At 37.2% G+C, this 26,145-nt stretch overlaps 1 protein-coding gene across 4 annotated transcripts; it reads right to left on the bottom strand.

The window, feature by feature from the left end:
• Nucleotides 1–867: 867 nt before the first annotated feature.
• Nucleotides 868–25,414, bottom strand: golim4a (golgi integral membrane protein 4a). 4 transcript variants are annotated; one of them, XM_046864519.1, is made up of 16 exons: nt 24,771–25,414; nt 18,767–18,841; nt 16,381–16,430; nt 14,191–14,244; nt 13,515–13,665; nt 12,615–12,697; nt 11,917–12,000; nt 10,876–11,001; nt 8,617–8,799; nt 8,081–8,394; nt 7,422–7,474; nt 5,924–5,988; nt 5,634–5,810; nt 4,317–4,385; nt 3,609–3,695; nt 868–2,079 (listed from the first exon to the last, which is right to left on the bottom strand). In XM_046864519.1, exons 1-16 carry the CDS (start codon nt 24,973–24,975, stop codon nt 1,951–1,953), a joined length of 1,905 nt encoding a protein of 634 aa, XP_046720475.1. In that variant the 5' UTR covers nt 24,976–25,414; the 3' UTR covers nt 868–1,950. The 4 variants fall into 4 exon arrangements, with proteins under 4 accessions (XP_046720475.1, XP_046720477.1, XP_046720476.1 ...); XM_046864521.1 differs by having other exon boundaries at nt 8,617–8,796; nt 10,894–11,001; nt 24,771–25,413; XM_046864520.1 differs by having other exon boundaries at nt 10,894–11,001; nt 24,771–25,409.
• Between the last annotated feature and the right edge of the window lie 731 nt (nt 25,415–26,145).

Genomic DNA, 26,145 nt, shown 5'->3' with positions numbered 1-26,145 from the left:
TAATAGCCACAACTCTGGGAAGATGTTCCACTAGATTTCAAATTGTGTGGGTGTAGAGATTTGTGCTCATTCAGCTACATGGGTGTTAGTATAGTCAGATACTGATGTAGGGTGAGGAGGTCTGGGGTGCAGTCAGCGTTCCAATTTAACCCAAAGGGATTCATTAGGGGTGAGATCTGAGTTCTACAGCAGGCCACACGTGATCTACTTCAGGGGTGCACACATATTTTTTTTGCATGCTTTTTCAGCATGACCAAGTCAAAAATGATCTACCTACTATAGAAAAGCATAAATTAATATCTGTATTTTTAATGTCATGCGATCTACCCAAACTACCATTGCGATCCACGTACTGGGCACCCTGTTCTACTTCAACCCATGTAAATAATATATTCATGAAGCTGGCTTTGTACACAGGGGCATCTTCATGGTGGAACAGGTTTGGGTCTCCTAGTTCAAGTAAAGGGAAAATGTAAAGCTACCATATCCTGAGACATCTTTAACAAATCAAATGTCACAATACTTTTGTTCATATTGTGTATATATTGTGTATATATGTATATAAATGATATTTGGTTATATTGTGCCTATATTACATAGATTATGTAATATAGGCACATGCATGTGTTGGTGTCATTTTGCTAGAGCAAAAAGGGCATTATTTAAAGCTCTTGTTTGGCCAAAGAATTAAAATGTAAACCTTCCTATAGCTTAGTCTGTGTGCTGTCTGTAGTTTGCACTGTCGCTCTACAAGGCTAATATAACAAAATCCTATAGTCTCCAGTTTATCAGTAACATGGACACCGGTCCATCACAGGCCTCCACTTTAGCAATGGCAACACCAAGAGTCATTGTAGAATTACGTTCTTCTCAGTACATATATTCATTATCACCTTAAATTGTGAGACTAGGAATAAAGAGATCACTTATTAAAAAAACTCAGGCCCAGAGTTATTATAAAATACTTGATAAAACCTGCTAAAACAGGTGCATTAATGTCTTTCATATAAACTGATATTCAAATGCAACTTGGGATGCTGAATATCAGTAATCACTAAGTTTTTTGGGGGTCGCAAATTGCTTATTTCCACCAATTGGTTATTAAAGAGTTTTAGACTGGTGGTATTTATAGTCTGTGTCCTAATGAACCAGCATCAGAATGTACTCATTGAGGGCGTCAGTCAAATGCCATAAATGTGAATATAACGAAAAATTCTTGCTACGGGATCTCAAAAGTATCACTGCAGTAAATTCTTGATTATATGTGATAATTTTGCGATGCTTCCTGTGAAAAGAGTTATTTGGGATAAGCCTGAGTTTTTATGAACAGCATCATTGCCATAATATGAAGTTGAATGTTCAGTACGAAGATGAAATATAAACAAAAGAAAAGCAACAAAAATATGACATTTAAATATAGCCACATTTCAAATATGCTGTATTCATTTCCTAAAATAGAATTCAACACTTATATAAAGATACAATACAAATATACTCATTAGCAAAATCCATCTGGGAACAAACAAGAAACATTCATGTAGTGACTAACAGTATTCTTATAAAGCACTATCCGTTTTCAAATACATCCATCCTCATAACAAGCTTTAAAAAAAAGACAAAACAAGTTACATATATACGGTACAAATTGAATATTTTCAAAGATTTAAAAAATGGCACTCTGATCATAAACATTCTGTCTACAGCGTTGATCTAAAACCGTTTCTTGCATAAAAGCGGAACGATCGGGTTTCTTATTAAACAGTGCTCCATTTACAAACCGGCAAAATAAAAGGCACAGTGAACAGAAAGAGATTTATCCAGATCAGCAGATTTTGATCAGTCTAGTACATCCAGCTCGAGGGTGCCAGAAGAAGGTGATCATCCCAGTGGAATTACTGCTTTACACAGTTTAATCTTTCTACAGTAACACCAGTGCACAAATGAAAAGGCTCACATCTCTGCCCTGTGATTGGCTTCTTCCTCTGGCTCCTCCTCTTCCTCTTCATAGTTCTCCTCTTCATTAGGTTCTTTGGCAGGCTGCTTCTCAGGGCCTGCGTCCTCCTGCTCTCTGGCGTCATCCTACACACATACACGAATGCATGGGCATTTGGAAATGTTATACAGGCAAGTTTCTGACTAGGGGTTCTGCCTTGCTCGTTGTTTGCTTCGTTAACTAGCCAATTGATGGGTCGAAAACGGCGCGCAATGAGGAGAAAAAATATTAATAATGTCACCAAATATATTAAAACTGAAGTATCAAGTCTGTTTTTCAAATGTAAAAAGTAGGAAGTACAGATGTAAAAAGTAAAAAAAATTAAATAAATAGTGAAGCGAAGTAAAGTAAAAACTGATACCAGAAAAAATCAACTTAAAATACAGTAATGAAGTATTTGTACTTCTTCACTTCCCAACCTCTGGTACACACAGCTTACATTATTTATAGAAAAAAACAATAATCCCTCGATTTATCGCGGTTCATATCTCGCGTCCCTGGTTTATCGCGCAATTGCATTTGCCACATAATTTTTTTTTGTGGCTCTTTTTTCAGGTCTCTCGCTGATAGCACTATAGACCAGTAAACTTATAGGGAATTGTTTTTATAGAGTTTTATGTTGAAAGAATGAAATGTATTAATAAAAATATAATTAATCATTATACAATGAAGTAAAATGTTAATACAGCACAATACAGAAAGTAAAGAACGCGGTGACGTGTATCTTTAACTCTTTTTTGACGTCACTTCAACCAATAAACAAGCAGAGAAACTACACATAGGCTTCGCTACTACAGAACTGTATACTGTACAGTACATGTATTATAAATGTGATACAGTCTGATGTATTTCTATAAATTTACACAAAATGTATCTCGCTGTATACTTGCAAATGTTTTCTGTGTGTTTAAAGTGTGTTGGAGGATGATTTACGGTTAAAAACAAAAAAAAAACCCTTTTTTTGGGTGGCGTCCGTTTATTGCGGTTTTCCGTTTATCAACGTGATAAGAATTTAAACATGAATGGAATGTAAATCTTTGGAAACACAGCCTGGGATTTTTTTTTACATTACATTATGTGTATTGTGTGTACAAAATCGAAGCAAGGTAGCTAAGATGAAAGAATAAATTGTACATGTGGGTTTTTTCTTACTTATAAATTTCTGTGTGGATATTACACGTTCTAAAATATAAAATAAAAGACTGGTATTGTCTTTGTATGCTACTGAGGGAATCAGACACCTCAGAAAACCTGTAATCTCCCTTTCAGCCAGCTGGGTCTACAATTACACTTACAGCTTTCAAGACTCCTTATCTCACACACACACACACACACACACACACACACTCTCACAAGTGCACTCAGTTTTAGACACTCAAATTATCTATTATTTCAATGTTATCTCAAATAAATCTTCATACCAAAGCAAAAGCCCAAAATCCCTCAGAAGATACAATACACAATACAATACACACCAAAAAATATATACATTAAAAGGTTTTAATCGGTCATGTAAATACATTAAAACATGCATTTAGGTTTATATTAGTTTCAATCTGGAGCTGGTGTCAAAACAGTGTAAGTATAATATGTTGTATAGGAGGAGACACTGTACCTGCTCTCCGTTCTCTTCGTTGTAAGGATCTGCCTCTTCTTCTCCTCTCTCTTCCATTTTCTTCTCCACAGCCAAATCTTCCTGAGCCTGAGAGGAAAGACAACAATGCTTGAAATGCTCATAGAGGTGTGTATACACCGATCAGGCTTAATTTTATGGACACTGAACCGGCATATTATTATGACCACCTGCCTAATATTGTGTCTTTCCCCCTTTTGATGCCAAAACAGTCCTGACAGTTCGAACATTAACAGCATTAACTTTTTCAGCAATTTGAGCCACAGTAGCTCGTCTGTTAGATCGGACCAGACGGGCCAGCCTTCGCTCCTCACGTGCATCAGTGAGCCGGGAACCGCCCACAAGAGCTCTGACCAAGTTGTCTAGCCATCGCAATCAGGTCCTTGTCAAACTCGCTCAAATCCTTACACTTGCCCACTTTTCCTGCTTCTAACACGTCAACTTTGAGGAGAAAATGTTCGCTTGCTGCCTAATAAATCCCACCCGCTAACAGGTGCCATGCTGAAGATATAATCAGTGTTATCACTTCACCGCTCATAATGGTATAATGTCATAATGTTATGCCTGATCATTGTGTGTGCATAAGTGTGTAGGTGTGTAAGACAGAAGCAGAGAGAGACATGAGAGAGATGAGAGGGAGAAACAGAAAGAATGAGAGAGATTGAGTGAGACAGAGATTGAGACAGACACCTCATCTTCTCCCTCTTCCTGATATTGCTCTTCCAAATTGTCTTCCTGCTGGTCTGGGTTTCCTGCCATCTGCACAAACACACAACATAATCGATTATTTTTCATTCTACGCGTCTCCAGGTCTAAACAACAGAATGCTTCGTTATGAAACATGAGATCTCCTGAATTCTCAGGATAAAATTAGAAACCACATACAAACATGCAAATCATTTGCAAATCTAATTCTTTAGTTACTCTTCCAACTAATTATTTAACTTTTTTTTTTTTTTTTTTTTACTCTAAGGAGAACCTTAAAGTACTTTAAAATTGGGCTATTTTGTAAACTTCAGTATATTAACTCAAAACAAATGAAAAAATAAAAAAACTGGCTGATCTTATACTATTACATGGCATCACATTGAATATGGTAATCATAAAATAAAAAAAGCGTAAACACCTATTACTATTAAACCGATTTAACCTCAGACTAGCATTATTCTGGAGTAAACCAACCCTAAACCAGCAACTAACAATAATTTTGCATTATATTAAACAAAAACATTTTAGGCCGAATATTGGCATAATATTAACATTACAGTAAATAAACCTGTGGAATCAGAGGTGTGGTTGAGTGCCGGTGTGTGAATTAAGGGTGGAGCATGAGCAAGTGAGTGGTAAGGATGTGCGCAATTGTACTAATGAGTGTTGCAGTGCATGATGGATTGGATTAAAGCATGAGAGACGAGAAGGCAAGTGAAAGCAAAAATGTGCATGGCCATTTTAGTTCAATTCTGGCTTTCAGCACCAGTTTGGAGCACTCATGGGATCGAGAAAGAGGACACAGGAGGCAGGTAACAGGTATCAAACACAAAAACTGGCTTTAGTTTTGCAACAGACTCTTTTTGTTTTTAAGTTTAAGTGCACAGACACAATCACACACAGGGCTCTGGACTTTTAGCACTCTCTCTCTTTCTTTATCTCTCATCTCTCCCACTTTTATTATCCTCCTCATGCAGAGAACCGAGAACACTTGTTATGCGCAGGTGTTCGATCCTGGCCGTTACCGTCCTCCGGCTCCACCCTCTATTCATAAACCACCGCTTGACCACGTCCCCACTTCCACAAGTGGACAAAGTAGAATGCAATCCAACACATAAGTATCATTATAATACATGGGCCAAACTACTAGAATAATAAACAGACTCTGCCATAATAAACCATTAATACAATAATATGATTTGTAGAAGACAATAATACATAGTCTTCAAACTAAAAAAATAAATAAATCAAAAATGAAAATGCTGAACTGAACCTATGACTCCTCTGTATCAGACTCACCACCAGATGTTCATCAGCTGGAGCGTGGTGCTGATTCTCTTTAATTAAGTGTGTATCAGGGTGTCCAGGTGGCTCTTCTTCCTCCTCTTCCTCATGGACCTGCTGCTCAGCTTCCTCAAACTCATCCTCCCCCTGATTGTTCGGATCGTCCGCTGGATCGATGTCCGCCTCCACGTTCTGCTAATCACACAGATAATGAACGCACTACACTGTATGCGATTAAATGTACAACAGATAAAAAAAAATCTTTCTTATGCATGTGTTTGTAATAGACAGAGAGACACCCCGACCTCCTCATTACGCATGTGCTTGTCCCCCTCTTGTTGATGTCGGTCCTCATGGTGGACATTAATCTCTTTAGAATGGAAGAAAAAGCAATCATCACATATACTGTGCATTTCTTTATAATTTCTATAGTGTGTGTCTACAGACAAAACTGCTCAAGAACTCTATGCCAATTTAAAATTCTATTTATTAATATTCATTATAAGTCATGAGTTCAGAAGTCTTTGTTGTGTCTGAGATCATACTTCTTTTATGCTGATTGACTCCATATATTTTCCACGAAAATTTGATACTTGAATATTTATCATGCCATCATTTATGAAAAATGATACAGTGGCTGTGAGGAAAGGCAGTGCACTGAATAATCAATCAATCATTTAACAAATTGATAAATAATTATAGTGTTGGTGTGCCAATTTAGACATAAAGGAGCAGAACAACATGGTCAGAACAACAGTGGAACAAACATGTTTTTCGGTGTACTTTTGAGGAAAGCAGGTTTTAAAAGTATGATTTTTAAGAGGGGTCTCATAACCTGGTGTACAAAATGGACATTTTCTTTTTGAAAATATTCTCATGGACCAAATATTATCATGTCTATAGAAATTTTCCCTAGAACATTCTTGCCACCCAGGAGCAACTCTAGCATTGTATCCAGTAGAGGTTGACCAATAGTGGATTTTCCAAATACCTATAACTAGGTTGGATCGTACTTGCCGACAACCGATTAATCAACCAATAGCTTTTAAAATGGATATTGAATAAAAAAAATTTAAAAAACACAATGTAAAATTGTTTTGAAATTAAAATAAATAAATAAATAAAAACAGTACTGAATCCAAAATGTATTAAATAAAAAAAATATAAATGTATTAAATAAAAAAATCTAATTATAGAATTCATAAATTATCAATAATAAATATAATATATCGCTCTCCTTGCAGAGCAGTCTCACATCAGCAATTCGCCTATAGAGGCCGCTGTCGCAATGGCAGTGGACTGGAAGCCGGAAAAACTATCGGGATAGACTTTGATAGTCAATAGTTAGATAGTCAATAGTTCCAGCAAACAACTATTGGTGCTGATTAATGGGCAAAAAACGATAATCTGTCAACCCCTAGTGCCCATTGGCTGGGGACATCTCATTTACAGAAAAAATACAACCTACAATTTTGATGAGCCGTAGTCAGAAACAAAAAGAATAAGAATCATTGGATTAAAGATTAAATTAATGGGTTGAGTACAATAGATAGAAAACTGAATGAATTTGTATTCCAAAGAGGTGAAGTCATTGCCTGATCATACACTGTGACACTAAAACAATTCTATTTGCAAACACGGCCCGTTCTGATTCTTCTTTAATGAACTGATTTAAGATTGGTTGTTTGAAATGCTTTAGGAGGCTAAAAGTGATGCCTCCTATAATATATCTATGTTTTGGTATTATGAACATGTTGTTAATATTAAAAAACTGTTTAAAGTTTACACTAAGCAATCACTTACCTTCTACTTGGTGGACACCACCAGGTTCCATGTTTTCATACAGTGATTTCTTTCTGGATGAGAAATATAAATAATACTAAATTATATAAAGTCATTCCCTAGCAATTAATTCCTTGTCAGCCATTGCTTTATATTGGTGGTAGTATTGATGGCTACAGAGCCAATCTCCGGAAGTCTAGGTGGGATACACCCTGAATGAGGATAGGATAGAATAGGATAGCTTTTATTTGTCACATATACATTACAGTACAGTGAAATTCGTTCTTTGCATATCCCAGATTTTTCTCAGAAGCTGGGGTCAGAGCGCAGGGTCGGCCATGATACGGCGCCCCTGGAGCACAGAGGGTTAAGGGTTTTGCTTAAAGGCCCAAGAGTGGCAGCTTGGCAATACCAGGGTTTGAACCCCTGACCTTCTGATCAGTAACCCAGCACCTTAACTACTGAGCTACCACTCCTGAATGAGATGCTAATCCTTAATAGGTCAAGGTTAAGGGACCTGCTCAGGGTCCCAGGAAAGGCAGCTTGTTAAAACTAGGACATGAATTTATAACCTTCTGATCCAAAGTCCAACGCCTACATCATCACATACTATCAAATGAATAAAAACTATTTTTGAATAAATATTGCTATCCCTAACATGCACGTGTACTGTACAGAACCTGAGCTGTTCCTCTTGGAGGTGCTGTTCACGGAGTTCTCTTTGCTGCTGCTCTTCACGTTGCTGTCTCTCCTCCTTCTCTCTTTCCACCCGCTCTCTTGCCTCTCTCTCCCGATCGAGCCGCTCTTTCTCTTCCCTCTCTCTCTCCAGCCGTTCTTTCCCCTCTCTCTCTCTTTCCAGCCGCTCTCTCTGCAGTTCTTCCTGTCTCTGAAGGAGCTGCCGCTGTTCCTCCTCCAACTGAGCGGCTAAACGCCGCTGCTTTTCCTGTTGCTGCTCGTAGGCAGATTTGATGTGGTTTCCCTGACTTGCAATCACCTGGAAATGAAAGCACATACACAGTCGTCATCATCATCACAACAGTCATTTCCACCTAGGTGTCCCATTGGCCAGACGATCAGTTTAGATATAAATGTATTAAAACATATAAAGAACCAGCCATAAAACCCAATTCCCTGTTCAGGACTTTGTCTTGATGGCAGGTGACAGTGGAAAATTATAAATGGACAGATAACAAGACAGAAACTAAAATCAGCTGACCGGCTGTTCAATGTGACTCTCCCTCTCTAACGCATTTTCATCAGGAAGGTTTTGTTCTGGTTCTTTCTCTTCTTCCTCATGATGAAGCTGATCATGCTGTTCTGTTGAATGAGGCATGCCTTCATGCCTATTCTCTTCTTTCTGTGCTCCGTCCACACTTCTCTCTTCTTGTTTCTGCCCCTGCTGTTCCATGGTGATAAGGAAAACGGAACATTTTGAAAATATGCAGAACATTAATAGTCAGAGGCCACCGTTTATGGACAGAGACACTAAATTCAAACTCTAATATAAGTATGAACGTAAATGAATCAACCAGGAATGCAATGTGCAAAATGAAATACAATTAACACCAAATTGAACACCATATTTTTTGTATTGGTGAGTGTTGGGTTTTTGTTGGTGTTTGTTGAAGAGTGTTGGGTTTTTACCTCTGTTTGTTGGATATTGTGTTTTTTTAATTGTGTTGGAGATTATGGGGTTAATAATGGTGTTTGATGGAGAGTGTTGGGTTTTTACTGATGTTTGTTGGGGATTGTTGGGTTGTTTATCTGTTTTGAAGAGTATGAGGTATTTTTTGGTGTTTGTTGGAGATTATGGGGTTATTGATGTTTGTTGGAGAGTGTTAGGATTTTATTAGCGTTTTGTTTATTGCTGTTTGTTGCTAAAGCTGACAATAATGCAGCCATTGGCTTAATTGAACACTGCGTTTCTGAGATAAAAATATGGATGTCTCCGAAAATTCCGCCGTCTTAATAGTGATATCGGTAATGCTCATTGGTTCGCACCATCAAACTAATAAAGCTGGTTTGCAAATATTAAAAGCGGGAGGCTCTGTTCTGGAGTTACAGACTAAAAAATAATAACAAAACAAAAATTGGGGGTGATTTTTGAAACTTAACAATCGACTCTCATGTTCAGAATACAGGTAAAAACAAGATTGCGACCCATGTTATCTTTATCAACAACCGAAAAAGATAACATGGGACGCAACCTATAAGGCCCTACATGGTATGGTGCCTAATTACTTGTCACAACATTTAACTGTCTACACTCCAAGGCTTTACTTCCGTTCCTCTGATTCTGATCTTTTAGTTGTTCCTCCTACCAGTTTGCACCAAAACTTTGGAATTCTCTACCTACTGAGATTAGACAGGCTAAATCTTTTAATGTTATTAAATCTGCTCCAATTATTTATTAATTTTTTTTTTGCTTGTAAAGTGCTACATAAAATAAAGATTATTATTATTAGGTTTTTATTGGTGTTTGTTGGGGATTATAGGGTTATTAATGGTGTTTGTTAAAGAGTTTTGGGATTTTATTGGTGTTTTGTTGGTGTCTGATGGAGATTGTTGGGTTTATATTGGTGTTTTACTGGTGTCTGCTGGAGATTGTTGGGTTTGTATTGGTGTTTAATGGTGTTTTGTTGGTGTCTGCTGGAGATTGTTTAGTTTGTTTTGGTGTTTTGTTGGTGTCTGCTGGAGATTGTTGGGTTTGTATTGGTGTTTAATGGTGTTTTATTGGTGTCTGCTGGAGATTGTTGGGTTTGTATTGGTGTCTGCTGGAGATTGTTAGGTTTGTATTGGTGTTTACTGGTGGTTTTGTTGGTGTCTGATGGAGATTGTTGGGTTTGTATTGGTGTTTTCTGGTGGTTTTGTTGGTGTCTGATGGAGATTGTTGGGTTTGTATTGGTGTTTACTGGTGGTTTCTAAAGATTGTTGCTTTTGTATTGGTGTTTTATTGGTGTCTGCTGAGATTTATGGGTTTGTATTGGTGTTTTATTGGTGTTTGATGCAGATTGTTGGGTTTGTATTGGTGTTTTATTGGTGTCTGCTGGAGATTTATGGGTTTGTATTGGTGTTTTATTGGTGTTTGATGCAGATTGTTGGGTTTGTATTGGTGTCTGCTGGAGATTTATGGGTTTGTATTGGTGTTTTATTGGTGTTTGATGCAGATTGTTGGGTTTGTATTGGTGTTTTATTGGTGTTTTTTTTTAAATGTCTTTGGTTTTAACTGGTGTTTCTTTGAGAAATGTTGTCTTTTTAGCTAGTGTAATTGGAGCATGTTAAGTTTGACTAGCGTGTGTTTTGTGTGTGTGTAATGGTTTTTATTGGTATTTAGTGGGGAGTGTTGTATTCTTAACTGCTGTTAATTCCAGTTTGTTGCATTTTTCTTGATCTGTATAAGAGAATGTTGTTGAAAAATGTTGGAATTTTATGGCTGTTTTTTTGACGGAAAAACTATGGTGTACAAGTTGGTTACTTCCGAATTTTGGTGCACCTCTGATTGTCTGCTCTGAGCCGCAGCAGGATGAAGTTCTTCAGGATGCTTTAGATTCGGCATTTTATTCAGAGTCTCCTTTAGCTGCTTATACTCATCCACCTGGACCTACAAACCAAAAGAGTCCTGTTAAACACTAACACTCCAACAGCCGTAACACTTATTTACACATATGAGCTCTTTGCTGTAATGCTAACAAATTCAAATGTATGTGAGTAGTGTAGTCATTTGAATTATTGATTACTAAGAATTATCATGAATTATCAACTAACAACTATGATTTATTACTTCATGATACCTTTTGACTTTATTGCAGTGCAAACTGAATAAGCCTCAATATATACAGTGTGTAAGATGCATTAATATACTTAAATAACAAAAAATTAATTTGTAATGATGAACTGTTGTTCATCATTAAAAATATATATATAAGGTGATGGGAATGACAAGGTACTGGGATGACAGGACAATGAATACACATAAAATAAATAGACAAATGCAGACAGAGGCTGAACAGAGAACAGAGAGAGTCCAGAAAAATCATTCTCCGAAACAGAAATACATGCCAATCATTTCCACAGCAACTAGGATTAGTGCTGAAGCATGTTATCCTAAACCCGTTGTTTGATTGACAGCAAACCATAAACCTTTCAAGCTTTCAGGAGTTTCCGGTGATGCGTGGAAGAAAAAAGAAAGAGAAACACAAACCAGTGGAACTGTTAGAAAGCAGTAGGTAAAAGCAATTCCCAATTCAATGCAACTCTTGTTACCATTGTTATTGTCGATTATTTCTTTTACTGACTTGTTTTTGTTATTATTGCCATGCAATTCACAAAGGTCAATAGATTTATCCTTAAAAAAGAAAAAGTATCAGTGAAAAAGAACAGGTACAAGGCAGGGGGGAAAAAAGAGCCAGAATAGGTCATTAGCATTAATAACAGCAGCATTGCTTTAAAAAGTAACAGAGTCTCGTTCCAGTGGACAAACACACACACACACACACACACACACACACACCCACACCTGAGCCACAGCTAGCGCACTCTTGTGGTTCTCCAGGGACAATGCAAGATGATCATGGGCTGCTTTTAAGTCCTTGTGTTGTTGCTAAAAAGAGGATCAGCGCAAGTCAACCAGCCTCAGGGCATTTTGCACAACACATGATCACTCAAGTCAACACAATTAGACAAATCACACACATCAGACAACATTTGTGCAACATGCAAAAAATGTATGAAATGGAATTAGACACTAAATTATATGGAACAATTTTTTGACTAAACTATTTTTTTTTTTACCAAATAAGCTAAAAAAAAATCAACATATCTCATCATTCAAAAGCTTGGACACTCGACTTAATATTCTTTTCATGCTTTAATGATAAAAAAAAAAAGCATTTCCAGATTGGTTAATAAAAATATGACTTAAAAAAATACTTAAACTACTTAAAATTCAGACCTTTTCGAAATAATGATTAAAATGATAATGTAATTTATTGTTAAGAAAAACACAGCTACACTCTAGAGAAAAATAAATAAATAAATAAATAAATCTCAAAATAATTTGTTTATCACTTTTTTGGTTACTATGAGAGGGTTTGAGTGCCTCGATTATTGTTTTTAATTCAAAGGAAATAATAATTAAAATAAAATTGAGCAGCTAATTAAAACTTGTACACAATGTTGCTTAACTACGTTACCCATGCGGCCTCAAGGCCTTACCCTTGTATCCTGAAGCTGGACATGTATCTCCTGATGAGCCTTCCTCAGCTGCCGGCTCTCCTCCCGCAGGTTATAAACACTTTCTACAGAAGAAATGTTTGAACACTGTACATAACGAGCAACTTAATACTGTGCTTAACACACTTTTATAGATATCGAGGTACACAATTGATCAGAGCACAGTAATGCACCAGATCTTTTTTTAAGGCTCATTTGATAAATATTCACTCAAGCTAATAAAGTAATAAATAGACTTTCATGGCAAATTTAATAAGGGTGTTAAAACAGAAATGGAACAGCTCCAATACGAAGTATACAATAGTGACTAATGAAAGCTCACGTGTGTTCATTTGATTTACAGATTTGATCGTAAGCCATGATTTTATTAGAATATTTTTCAAACAAATAATATAAAAAAATGTTTGAAATCTGAAGAGCCATTTTGTGTACTAGTATTTTTTACTATGTGAGTGGAAATCAGTCAAGCATACAACCATTTAATTCAAAGCGTACATGCTATTTCAGGTTGTTTTTGGTTTTTGGCGATCCCAAAATGATGTACTAGAAATATTTTTGTCCATCTAGCTCCCCTAGTTCAATAATTCAACAATGAATTTTTTGCAATCTGTGAAGCAACAGAAAAAAAAAACACACACAAACCTGTGCCAACAATTTAAAGAAAACAAAGCCTCAATTTAAGAATAGGGGAAAAAAAGTCAAAGAAGAATATTCACAATGTGCATTTAGACTATTTGTCCAAAAGGTTTGGGAAACCCTTGCTTGAAGGAACTAAAGAAAGGCTGCTCTGCATTTTGGAAGAAAATAAGCTAAAATGTAGGGTAAGTAATAGAAGAGATTACCCAAAAGAGAAAAAAAAAAGGTGGCATGATAAACAGATACCTTTGAGTTTCGAAATCTCCATCTCTTTATTCTGCTGTAATCGCTCGTATCTCTGCTGGTGTTCATCCAGGACCTTATTGTGGTCTTCGCCCTGAGCATGATGCTGCTCCTGCAGCTCATAGAACTGCTTCTTCAGCTCCTCATGCTGATTCTACAAAGACAAGAACATTAACACTCATACAGTACACTGGATGGATGGATGGATGGATGAGTAAATAGAGATAGAATGGACAAAAGTATTGAGACACGATTCTATATGATAGTCTATAGTTCTATAGTCTTTGATGTGCTACCATTACATTTTCCTTTCACCTATAACAACAGACCCAACTGGACCTGTTCTACCATGAGAATGCCCCTGTGAACAAAGACAGCTCCATGAAGACATGGTTTACATGAGATGCAGTGGAAGATCTTGAGTGGCCTTATAAAGAGCTTCATTGAAAACCTTGATGATGAACTGAAATGATGCCAGTACCTGACTTTACTAATATCCTTGTGGCTGAATGACCACAAATCTCCACAACCACGCACCATATTCGAGGGGAACATCTCCCCAGTAGAGAGGAGGTTATTATAAATGTGGTCTAAATGTGAAATGGGATGTTCAAAAACACATACAAATCTTATAGTCAGGTGTCCACAAACTATTGTCCATACAACATTAGAGTCTGACCTTCAGCATCTGGTGCTGTGAATGTAGAGAGTTAAACCTGCTGTTGGCATCTTGCTGTGGAGGAGAAAAAAAAAACACCAATAACACGCCATGTATCATTTGTCAATATAGCTACATCATGTGATCATTTTCTTTTAGAAATGTTTTATTATTATCATATACATTATATTAAAAAGAAAATAGCCCTTTTTTTAATTCTATGGTTTTACGAATACGGACATAATGAAAATCATCTGGTCCTTAGCAGGTCTTTCAATTAGGTAAATACAACCTCAGATGAATAACACATGACATATAACACCTAGTCATTGTTTATTTTACAAGAAGTAAGCCAAAACAGAGAAGCCAAAAGTATACATTATGATTTAATAGTTTTACAGAAATTTCCTGAAGTTATCATGTTTTGTATGATTTTATCAGTTAATTTTAGCTCGCTCATCTTTAAACTTTGCTTCAGTTCATTGAGGCATTTGTTTATGCACAGCTCTCATAAGGTCCTGCCACATAATTTCAATTGGGTTAAGGCCTGGACTATAACTTGGCTATTCTTTTTAAGACATTCTGGAGTTGATTTGCTGGTGTTCTTAGAATTATTGACCCTGTTCCATGTCCTGGTGTTTTAGCTTTAGAAAAATGGCCTCACATTTGACTCTAGAATGATTTGGTATACAGAGGAGTTCATGGTCAACCCCTCAGCACCATGTTTGATGTTGGTATGGGCTGTTTGTGCTGATATGCTGTGTTTGGTTTTGCCATTCGTAGCTTTAAACATTATGCCAAACTTTGGTCTCTGCTTTCGTCTCGTCTGTCTAAAGGGCATTGTTCCAGAAGTGGTTTGTTCAGATGCAACTTATTATATATGTTTAGTATTTTTTTTATTGCTTTGTCATCAGCTTTAACATTTAGCATGCTAACATGAGGCCTGTAGAAACTAAGCTGTACCTGAATTATTTTTTATTTCTTTTGCAGATGTTCTCTGACCACTGCATGGTCTGACCTTGGGGTGAATTTGCTGAGACATCCACTGTTGGGAAAATTGGCAACTGAATTTAATGGTTTACTTTTTAAAATTATTTTAATTATTCGCTTGCAAATAATCTTCCTCACTGTGGAATGAAGAGCTTTAAATTTTTTGGAAATGGCCTTATAACCCTTTCCAGATTAATGGGCAGCAACAATTTCAGCAACAGATTCTCTAAAATCATTGTTGATGTCTTTTCTCCTTAATCTTGTGTGAACATACATCTAAATGGTGCAGTACAGCAAATTATTTGGCTTTCAGCTTTTATTGAAGTAGTCGCACTTGCTGATCAGTTAATCATAGGCATTTGATTAGCAGCAGCTGGCTGCTACTTAGCCTCTTAATTGCTATTTTTCATAAATCGCGTCTTAAATTTGTGTCAAATAAATAATAACACAGTGTTATATGTCCAGTGTTGTTCGAGTTTGTATTTACCTACTTTTAATAATCTGAGAGGGACCCGATGTTTTTTATTGTCCGAATATGTAAAACTATAGAATTCAAAACGGTATCTGTATGGTTTATATAGATAAAAATGTATGACTAGTTTCGTAAAATAGACTATACAAAAATTATACAAATTATACGGCTCTTGCTGTAATTCTTTGTTGGTGTCTCGACAGCAACCACAATTGCACGCTAAGAACATACTGAAAATTAAAGTTTAAACTAGTAAGTGCTCAATGTGTGAGATTTAACAAAGGATTGAGAGTGCCACAAAGCTCGATCACACTCAATCAAGCAAACTCAATTTCTGCTCACCGCACACTTTAATAACATGAAAATAATCAACTTTAGAGTGGTAGCAGTCATTCGATTGCTTCAGACAACACTAATTCTCATTTAAAGCATACTGAATGCATTTCTGAAAAACTTGTCTTACCATGTTACCTTGATAAAAATATATAATCTTTTATATTTAGTAAATAAAAAATAATAATAAATGATGCAAATAAGAAGCTACATCATAACTGTAACATTTCTAAGCAGATTAGAAGTTCCTCAATTTGGTCTTCAGATGACTTCCTGAATCCAATGCTGGAAAAGAACTTATTGGTAAAAAATGCTGAACCATATAAAGGAAACGATATAAATAAAAAAGGAATTGGCGTGTGCACATCACGTCTGTAACGGACAAATATGTTCTCTCATATTACACAGTGTCTCACCTTCTCCTTATTCAGTGATTGCTGCGCCTCCAGTTTATAAACCAGATAATCTAAAAAATAATAATAATAAAAATAAAAAGAATGGTTATGTCATACAGACTAAGAAAATGTTTATTTTAAGATTACAAAAAAAATATGCTGAAATAATTAAACATATCTCTCATTAGCTACTAGTTTTCAATTTTCACTAAAAGCTTATAATAAAGATCTACTAATACAACACTTACACAATGATTGAATTTGTAGCCAGAACCAAAGACACAGCCGCTTTTTTTTTTGCAGAAATGAATGCACATTCTGATTCAAGAATTTAAATAAATAAGAAACCACTCCATATTGTGCAGTTACACAAAAATAATTCATAACAGAATGGTTCGATGTGTTACCACCCTAAAGTTAATTATTTTTCCATAACTACATGGTCTGGAGTGTGTTGTTCTGCTTCAATTACACCAATATAGCAACAATTGCAATGTTTTATTTATTAATAACCAACTTAGTTTCGTCTTTCATTTCTTGAACAAATCGATGTTACTGGTTAAATCTTTAAATGGAATAAATTGGTCTTGTTCACTTCCATGTACTAATAATTTTTTTTACTTCAGTTCCGCCCGTGTTTAACACATGACTGCTTTAGAATGTAGGCAGTAAAAGGGCATGTCTACATTAGGCAGGACAATGCATTTGAAAAGTGTGTAAACTGAAGACAAGCCTTATGTGTTGTGTAATTCACTAATTCTGCAATATATATATATATATATTAGGGGTGGCACGGTTCACAAAACCCACAGTTCGGTTCGTATCACGGTTTTAGGGTCACGGTTTTCGGTTCTGTACGGTTCTCCTGTTATTTTTTCATGTAATCTTCAACACTCGAGAAATTTCCTTCAGCATTTGATATATAGCTTATTAGCTTAATTACCCACAATTAAGGATACAGTATTAACATTTTTCTAATGTAATCATGCACTAACCGAATTTGACTGCACATTATTGGGACCATCTCTGAGTAAAAGCTAGGTAAGATTTTGATACAGCAAGAGAGAAGACATTGATGATGACATGCATTTCGTCAATCCCCAATGCTTTAGTTATGGCTATTGCAATGTCCGACTTATCACTGAGAGGCTGCTTAAATGCTGCGGACTGTAGAAGTTGTTTCCTAACCGGCTCTTTCCTGTTTGTGCTGTTTGTATCGACACATTGGCATGATGTCTTCTCAAATGAACCGTCATATTAGAAGTGTTGCCATTAGCATATTGAATTCATTTTGCACAATGCTTGCACACAGTCGCAGTTCTATCTACTGTTTTATTTCCGTTGTCATCGTAAGTAACATGAAATCCAAAATGTTCCCACACACCGGATTTGAATGACGGGGGCGCATCCGCCAACTCCGGGCAGCCTTCATTATCTCCTCCACTTGCCATTGCTGCAGCACTTCTTACTCAACTTTTACTGTCTATATGCATGTTCAGGCGAAACTGTCTGAGGCAAAACTGAGCACGGGGCTACATTGCGCATGCGTCGAACCGTGCGACGCACACATGAACCGAACCGAGACAAGCGAACCGAACAGTTCGGGAGTTTTTCCATGTACCGTGCCACCCCTAATATATATATATGAATCGGTTAAGGGTTTTTTTTAATATTATAGCAGTGAACACTTCATACACATTTACCAATGTGGTTTTTTTTCTTCCCACAAAATTACATTTGTATTCTTAATAGTTAACCCTCTCTCTAAACTGCAGTGACTTTAGTAACTTTTTCTTCTTCTTTTGGCTTCTATTAGGGGTCGCCACAGCGGATCATCCGTCTCCATACCCCCCTGTCCTCTACATCTGCCTCTTTCAAACCAACTACCTGCATGTCTTCCCTCATCACATCCATAAACCTCCTCCTTGGTCTTCCTCTTTTCCTCCTGCCTGGCGGCTCCATCCTCAGCATTCTTCTACCGATATACCCCATGTCCCTCCTCTGCACATGTCCAAACCATCTCAATCTCACCTCCCTCACCTTGTCTCTAAAACGTCCTACATGCACTGTCTCTCTAATAAACTTATTTGTAATCCTGTCCATCCTCATCAGAATTTTACAAACCCTTCCATGTCCTGAAGACATTGTTTTCCTTTACATCTCTAAACATGAAAGAATCTGATGATGGACTGAATTTGCTGGAACACACCTTTCTCACTGCAGAATGCTACATTTTTAAATTGTTCAGAGATGGCCTTATAACCCTTTCCATATTGATTTCAGACACACCTGAGTGCTTTCATAACACCAAACTGCTTAAGGGTTGTAGAAATATGAACAATGATGTTTTTTAAGCATTAAAGGAAGGCATATTAGTATATTTAGCAAATAACATGCATACATGTACCTTCCTTAGACTTCTTATGATCTTGCCGTTCTTTCTGTAGTGATTTCTCCAGCCTCGACCGATGCTCATACACCACTGCAAACAGAGATAAGCAGAATAAGCAGAATTTACACACGTACACAAAAATACAGAGATTTAAACAGTGGTTATACACATACGCCCAGTTTAAGTTTGGACAAAAATAATTGGGTAAAGTAAGCTGTGCTATTTTCAATAAAACACACACACACACACACACATTGTGTGAGCCACTACTCCACTGACAGGATTATATAATGACATAATGACATAAATGTGCACCTCATTTAGATTAACAAAAGAATAAAGGGACTAACATGATCCACAGTGTAGGAAGCCATTAAAGTCATCATCATTTCAATGTAGGCTTTTGGTTTATGTTGCACTTCTAATTGTTTGTATTATTAGGCTGAGCGATATCTAAAATCACCTAATTTTCTTATCAAAATACAACAGAAATAAAACAGACATTATCTTTCAATTAACGGAAGCAAGCGGTGATGATTAGGTAAGTGTGTAAAGCATTACAAGGGCCATTTGGTACAATTATGTTTCCACCCAAAGCTATTTGTAGACTTTGGAGAAGGGGGGGGAGCTGGAAAATCCCAAACTGTTGATGTTTTACTGCCCAGTAGGGCTCACCCCCCCATCATTATCAAGTGCTTTGAGCGGGTGATCCTGTTTTCCCGCCACTCTAGACCCACACCAATTTGCCTACTGTAAGAACACAGTTTCCACAGCGATCTCTCACCTGTACAATAAAGACACTGATACCAGAATATTGTTAATTGTCTTTAGTAGCAACTGGCTACTGGACTTTCTGACCAACAGGCATGTTTGGGCATACCACCACTGCTCTTCCAACCTAATCCTTAGCACTGGAGTACCACAAGGCTGTGTGCTGAGTCCCCTTCTCTACTCCCTCTTTACCCACAACTGCAATCCTGTATATGGTTCCAACATTATTATCAAGTGTGCAGATGACCCCACGGTGATCAAACTCATCAAGGATAACGATTAGTCAGCCTACAGAAAAGAGGTTATCCACCTGGCTGCATGCTGCACTGACAACAACTTGCTGCTCAACACCAAAAAGAAAAAGGAGCTCATCGTAAACTTCAGGAAGGAGAAAAGCGGCACACACACTGATCCACATCACTAGCGCAGTGGTAGGCCGTGTCACCAGTTTTAAATTCCTGGGGATTCACATCTCCGAGGACCTTTGCTGGACAAAACCAGCTCAATTCTGGAAAGTGCTGCAGAGGGTGGGGGGGAACTGCCAAACGCATTGTGGGAACTTCACTCCCAAAGGCTGCTGACATTAACAGGAAATGCTGTCTCAGGTAAGCATACATCACCACTAAGGACTTCTCTCACCCTGCCTATAGACTGGTCACCCTCCTGCCCTTCAGGAGGTGCTACAGGAGCCTCCGGACCAAGACAAACAGGTTCAGGAACAGCTTTTTCCCCATAGCTGTTTCCATGCTGAACTCTGCACCCCAGTAACACCACCTACCCTCCACCCCTTACCCCTTACCCCTTACCCCACACACACACACACACACACACACACACACACACACACACACACACTGAACTGAATACTATACACTGTCACCTTACTGCACTTTATACACAAAATATAGTTGCATCGAATTCTTAAAACTCATTGATAGAATTTACCTCAGACAGTAATGTCACATTTGAGTTTAGTTGCTGCAGTGAAAGAAAATAAATAAATAAATCACAATCCATGCTTTCAAACATCCTTGATTTATACCAGTAACAGGAAATAGGCTAGATTACAGTTTAATAATAGTGTGAATAAGATTTCAGGGAAGGAATTTTTCCTTTAAATAAAGGATAAAGTGGGTTGGGAAGAAGCATGTTTTTGGTTAAATATACACCTTATACTAAATGGGACTTGGTGTTGCGATTGAACAAGAGTGATATTGATTCTGTACAAATTTCTCAACAAAATGAATAAACTAAGTAAATGAACAAATATTTGTAGACTCTCTTACCCACTTTAAAAATATGCAGCTTGTTATTTAACCGAGAATTTCAAAAAACATTTCTATTTCCTAAAGACACGATTTTCTATATCTAAACATGAAACAATCTGAGGATAGACTAAATTTGCTAGGACTCTGAATCATAGGAAGATTGGCAACTGTCTTAAATTAGTGAACAATCCTTCTTCTCCGTTTGGAAATGGCCTTATAACCCTTTCCATATCTGTACTCATACTGTCTATTTTGTCTTACATAGTCTGTTTTGTCTTGTATAGTCTTTTGTCTAGTATAGACTGTTTTGTCTTGTTTGTATTGTCTTGTATAGTCTGTTTTGTCTTGTTTGTATTGTCTTGTATAGTCTGTTTTGTATTGTATAGTCTGTTTTGTCTTGTTTGTATTGTCTTGTATAGTCTGTTTTGTATTGTATAGTCTGTTTTGTCTTGTCTGTATTGTCTTGTATAGTCTGTTTTGTCTTGTCTGTATTGTCGTCTGTTTTGTCTTGTATAGTTCAAGCTAAATGTACAGTGTTATTTATCTCTGTACTTTTGAGAGTCACTAACAGCTGAAACCAAATTCCTTGTGCGTGTCAACACACTTGGCCAATAAACCCGATTTTGATTCTAATTCTGTGTAGACACACGTCTGAGTGCTAACTGCTGTTACCACAGTTACAGTCAGTGTCATGAACTATTATTTTCCATATTTAATTAAAACCATTCTGTGACATTCTGTGATTTGACCTGGATGTATTATAGGCTATTTTACAGACTATTCTCTGGTTAATGGTATCTAAAACATAATAAAACACCAGATTGACACAAACATGTAGATATTCAAATGAAACTTCAAATGCCATTTCAAATTTAGAAAGTCTGAGGTAACTAACCAGACCACAGCATAAGAACAATGACCCTTAGTTCATTACTCGGGCACACTGAACTCTGTTTAGACAGACAGATAGACACTCAAACAAACAGGCAAAAAGATATTTGAACAGATCCATGATTTATGTAATTCTAGTGGAATGTTGATACAACCTTAGAAAAAAAGGAGGAAAGAATGAGATAAATGAATGAGCCAGCAGAAACAAAAACAATACAAAATCCATTTCTGCAGCAATGATAACATGCCTCCAAAAAGAGTCACCACAAAAACCAGAGAAACCACAAAACCCAGGTAAAAAGAAATAGGGTCTACAATTACACCTCTGCAAATAGGATAATAGAATAGTAAATAAGTATTAAAAAAAAGACAAATCCTATTTAGCATTCTTCACTCTCACACACACACACACACACACCTCATTCTCCTCAGGTAAAAATGCATCTAATGTGCATACCTGAGTGCACTAAACAAAACACACAAAAAAATAAATGATATCCAATACCAGTGAGAAAGCAATAATGAGTTCCTAAGAGTGAGAGGCTAACAGAGCATGCTAGTTTGCAAAATAGTCTGTTGCTAGACCTTCATTTTATTCAAATTTCTAATTTTTTGGTCAGGTATCATTTTTGTTTTATTTTTTTGTAAAAACAACTCTTTTAACTGTTAGAAATCCAATGAGTGAGCTGTGCTAATAAACTGCAGGCTAGGTTGCTAATTCAGCTAAAAAATGCTAGGAAGAGAGGTTTTCTGTTGCAGTTATATAATTACTTCCAGACTTTCACATTTCTGACCAGGAAAAAAAACGAAGCAAACTCCTCCTTAGAATTAACCTTAAGAAGTCAGCAGGTTGTCCTCAACCTAGCGTTAAAACCACTGACAGGGGAATTGAATAGCATCTTGTTAGAATGGAGCAAAGTCAGCTCTCAAAGTTGATGTGCTGGAGGCAGGAACAGTGTGCATTGGTTAATTCCTACCAATACTGATCCAAGGAAGGACAACTAGTAAACAGGCAGCAGGGCCATCAGCTACCAAGGCTCAACAATGTATGTGAGAAATGAAGGCAAGTCTGTCTGGTCCGATACCCCAGAAGAGCTACTGTAACACAGATTTGCAGAAAACATTAAAGAAGACAGGTACTGTGGCTTCAGACAGGTCAGAGTGCCCATTCTGACCCTTATACATCACAGAAAGAACCTACAATTAGCAAGTGAACATCAGAACTGGACAACGGAATAGTGGAAGGAGGTGAACTGATCTGATTTTTTTTTTTTTTCCGACATTATGTGGTTCCATAACCTGGGGAGGAGATGGCACCAGGGTGTACTACGTGAATAAGGCAATGGTGATATTTAGGTGATACTTGACATGCTGTTGCAGATGAAATACATCCCTTAATGGTGATGGAATACTATTAGCAGTGGCCTCATTCAGCAGGATATCGCTCCCAGCCACACTGCAAAAATTTCCAGGAAATTTCAAGTTGTTGACTTGGCCTCCAAATGATATAAATCTCAATTTGATCAACGTTTGTGGGATGTACTGGACAGACAACGACAATCCATGGAGGATCTGCCTTACAACCTACAGGATTTAAAGGATCTACTCCTCACATTTCAGTGCCAGATACCACAGCACTCTTTCAGAGTCTGATGGGTCAGAACTGTTTTGGGGGCACAAGGATGACCTACACTATTAATTACGGCTGATCAGTGCATACCATTTTAAATTTACCCAGAAAGACTTGAAAAGAAATACTCTTCACTATGATTAATTTCCTTTATTATGTACAAATGCCATTGGACTTCCGCAACTCCATCGATGTGGAAAAATGGTCCTTGCTTTATCCTAATCTAATGAGACTAAAAACACTGATGCTGCAGCACTTTAAGACTTTAGCCCATACAGCTCTCTCACCTCTTCATCTTTACACCCTGATAAAACAGATCACGTTACAAAGCCATAGGCTAATACCACCGCCAAAGTGTCCCTGTGATGTCAGTGCGACACACAACCACAGCAACGAATTAGCAACAGCCCTAAGCAGAATCACGCAAGTTTACTGGGTTTCAGGGTGGAGTTGTCCTTCAAGAATTAAACTTGATATTAAGCTCCAATTTAGTTGAATGGAAAGGAACATGGTTTAACTCAGTTGCCAGATTTGAAATCCAAGACTAATAATTATCTTTTTACCCTAACAAAATTAAAACAGTACATACATGTGTGCTTTCTGTCGAAGTGTAGTGACATTGAATCGCACATTATGCAGGTAATGACTGAGCAAGGACCAATTGAAAAGTAGATTTTTAACAACTGTCTTAAGAATTTGTCAAGTGAAGTAAAGCCTAGGTGTAAAGTAAGCTTTACTTAACTTACTGAATTGAACTGAACATTATCTGTATATCAATTTTATAAACTACGGCATATAAACTACGAATACGTGTGTTGACTAGCATTGTCGTGTACTATCCCCAGGGTTCCTTTCAAAGCTCTGGTTACCCTCTGTTCTCCCGGTGTGAGTGCGAGATTCCTCCAGGTTCGTAAACTGGCCACGCTACAATACCCCTGGTTGGGAATGCATCAGTGCATCATGTTTACGATGCCTTGAGATTGTGTTTGGGACCAGGACTGACGGCACATTCCACTTCACGCCCTGTAGCTCCCAGGATAAGCTCCGGAATAAAGCAGTTACTGAATAGACGAATAAAGGACTGCATTATCTGTGAGAAGGTTAGGCACGGTTTAGTGCGTCATCTGTTGCAGAATAAAATAAAATTATTAGGTACATTTCTGTATCGACATTATGTCACACAACCGTGATTAAGTGGGAATGGAAAAAGAGCTGTAAGATGGCCAGCATTACCTGTGCAAATTCATCAGTAGGTTCTAGAAACACACTGATAAAAGACCTATAATAGACATTCTGATAGTGATTATGAAAGTCATCATCCATATACAGTTTTGTAAATGCAAAACAGTGTGTTGCACAAAACACACCCCTCCCGGCGTTGCGAAACAGATTAAAACTAAGTAGGAAACACGTTTCAGGGGTCTCCGGATATCTGCTTGACCTGGTGAAACACTGATACCTTGTAGCTGGGCTGAAAGAGACTCCTGGTGCTGCTGGTATTTCAGAGCCAGAGCTTCTGTTCCCTTCAGCTGCTGGTGCATTTCATACCAGATCATTCCTCCATAAATGAGCACAAACACCACAGTGGTGAGCAGCAACGACTGGAAGATTTTCCTTTGCTTTCTGGAGCAAACCCCACTGCCCATGTTCTCCACAGTGATCATATACAATGTAAAAAAAAATTCTCCAAACAAAACCAACTTGTCCTCCTATGTGCTTTACATTCCAGAAAGCATGAAGAGTTTACACAAGGACTTCCCAGGTCAGATGGAAGCAGATCCTCGGGTGGGGAACCTCCATTCCCTGGATGGAGCAAAACTTTCCCATACAGCTCTGTTTACTTGTGTCCTGAGAACAACAAAAGAAGCCAAGTTGCAAAAAAAAGTTAGAAAAAAGGTTTTTCTGCTTTTTAAAGCTCCTCGAAGCTCGTCTTTGTGTAAACCTGTCTACTGATGTGAAATACACAAGATATATAATCAGATCTATGAGCTTTGCAGGACACCTATGTCTTTAGTTACGTGTCACCGAGTCACGGCGGACCTGGAGGAAGTCCCTCCCTGAATAATCACTGCCTGTCCTGGGATCACAGCTATTGGTGTGTGTGTGCTGCTGCGTCAGAGAAAAAAAAATGTGTGTATTCGTGTTTTCCTCCTACTACACCCAAATACTCCACACACACAACTACCCTAATACTTGCATTAACCGCATTAACAAAAAAAAAATTTTCTTTGCCAGAGCATGGCAGAGTTTTAACAAAAATCCGATTGGCTGATTTTTTTTAGGACCCAACTTTGAACCTATCGTAACGCAAGAGACGGAATAGTGTTAGCCAATCACAGCGCAGGAGGCGGGATTAACAGTGAAAAGTGACGCTGTTATGTTTATTGGCCGTGATTTTTTACACGGGTAAAAGAAAAGCATAGGATTGTCGGATTTTTTTGTACATTGAAACGAATTGTAGAAAGAAAAAAATATATGCACTCAATTAGTCTCTATCTATCTATCTATCTATCTATCTATCTATCTATCTATCTATCTATCTATCTATCTGTTTATCTATCTATCTATCTGTTTATCTATCTATCTATCTATCTATCTATCTATCTATCTATCTATCTATCTATCTATCTATCTATCTATCAATTTTAGGACAGTTTGAGAGAAAGAAATGCAAAAGATTTTAACGCACTTTATTATTATTAACATTTGCGAACATCAACAGTTGACATTTTTAAAACAATTTTAAATAAAATGCCTGCTTAAAAAAATAGGTAAAATAATATTTTAGAATTGTTATAAGAATAAAATAGTTAAAAAATAAAATAGAATAAATC

Source organism: Silurus meridionalis, chromosome 13, assembly GCF_014805685.1.
Source record: "Silurus meridionalis isolate SWU-2019-XX chromosome 13, ASM1480568v1, whole genome shotgun sequence".
Taxonomy (NCBI): Eukaryota; Metazoa; Chordata; class Actinopteri; order Siluriformes; family Siluridae; genus Silurus; species Silurus meridionalis.
This window is presented reverse-complemented; position numbering and strand designations above follow the sequence as displayed.

What these genes read in the sequence shown, in the direction of transcription:
- golim4a (XM_046864519.1), bottom strand. Translation starts at nt 24,975, where the DNA reads ATGATCACTGTGGAGAACATGGGCAGTGGGGTTTGCTCCAGAAAGCAA. An exon ending in AATCACTGAATAAGGAGAAG is followed by an intron (nt 14,245 to 16,380) that starts GTGAGACACTGT and finishes TCTCCTCCACAG; the next exon opens with CAAGATGCCAACAGCAGGTT. An exon ending in ACGAAGAGAACGGAGAGCAG is followed by an intron (nt 2,080 to 3,608) that starts GTACAGTGTCTC and finishes GTATGTGTGTAG; the next exon opens with GATGACGCCAGAGAGCAGGA.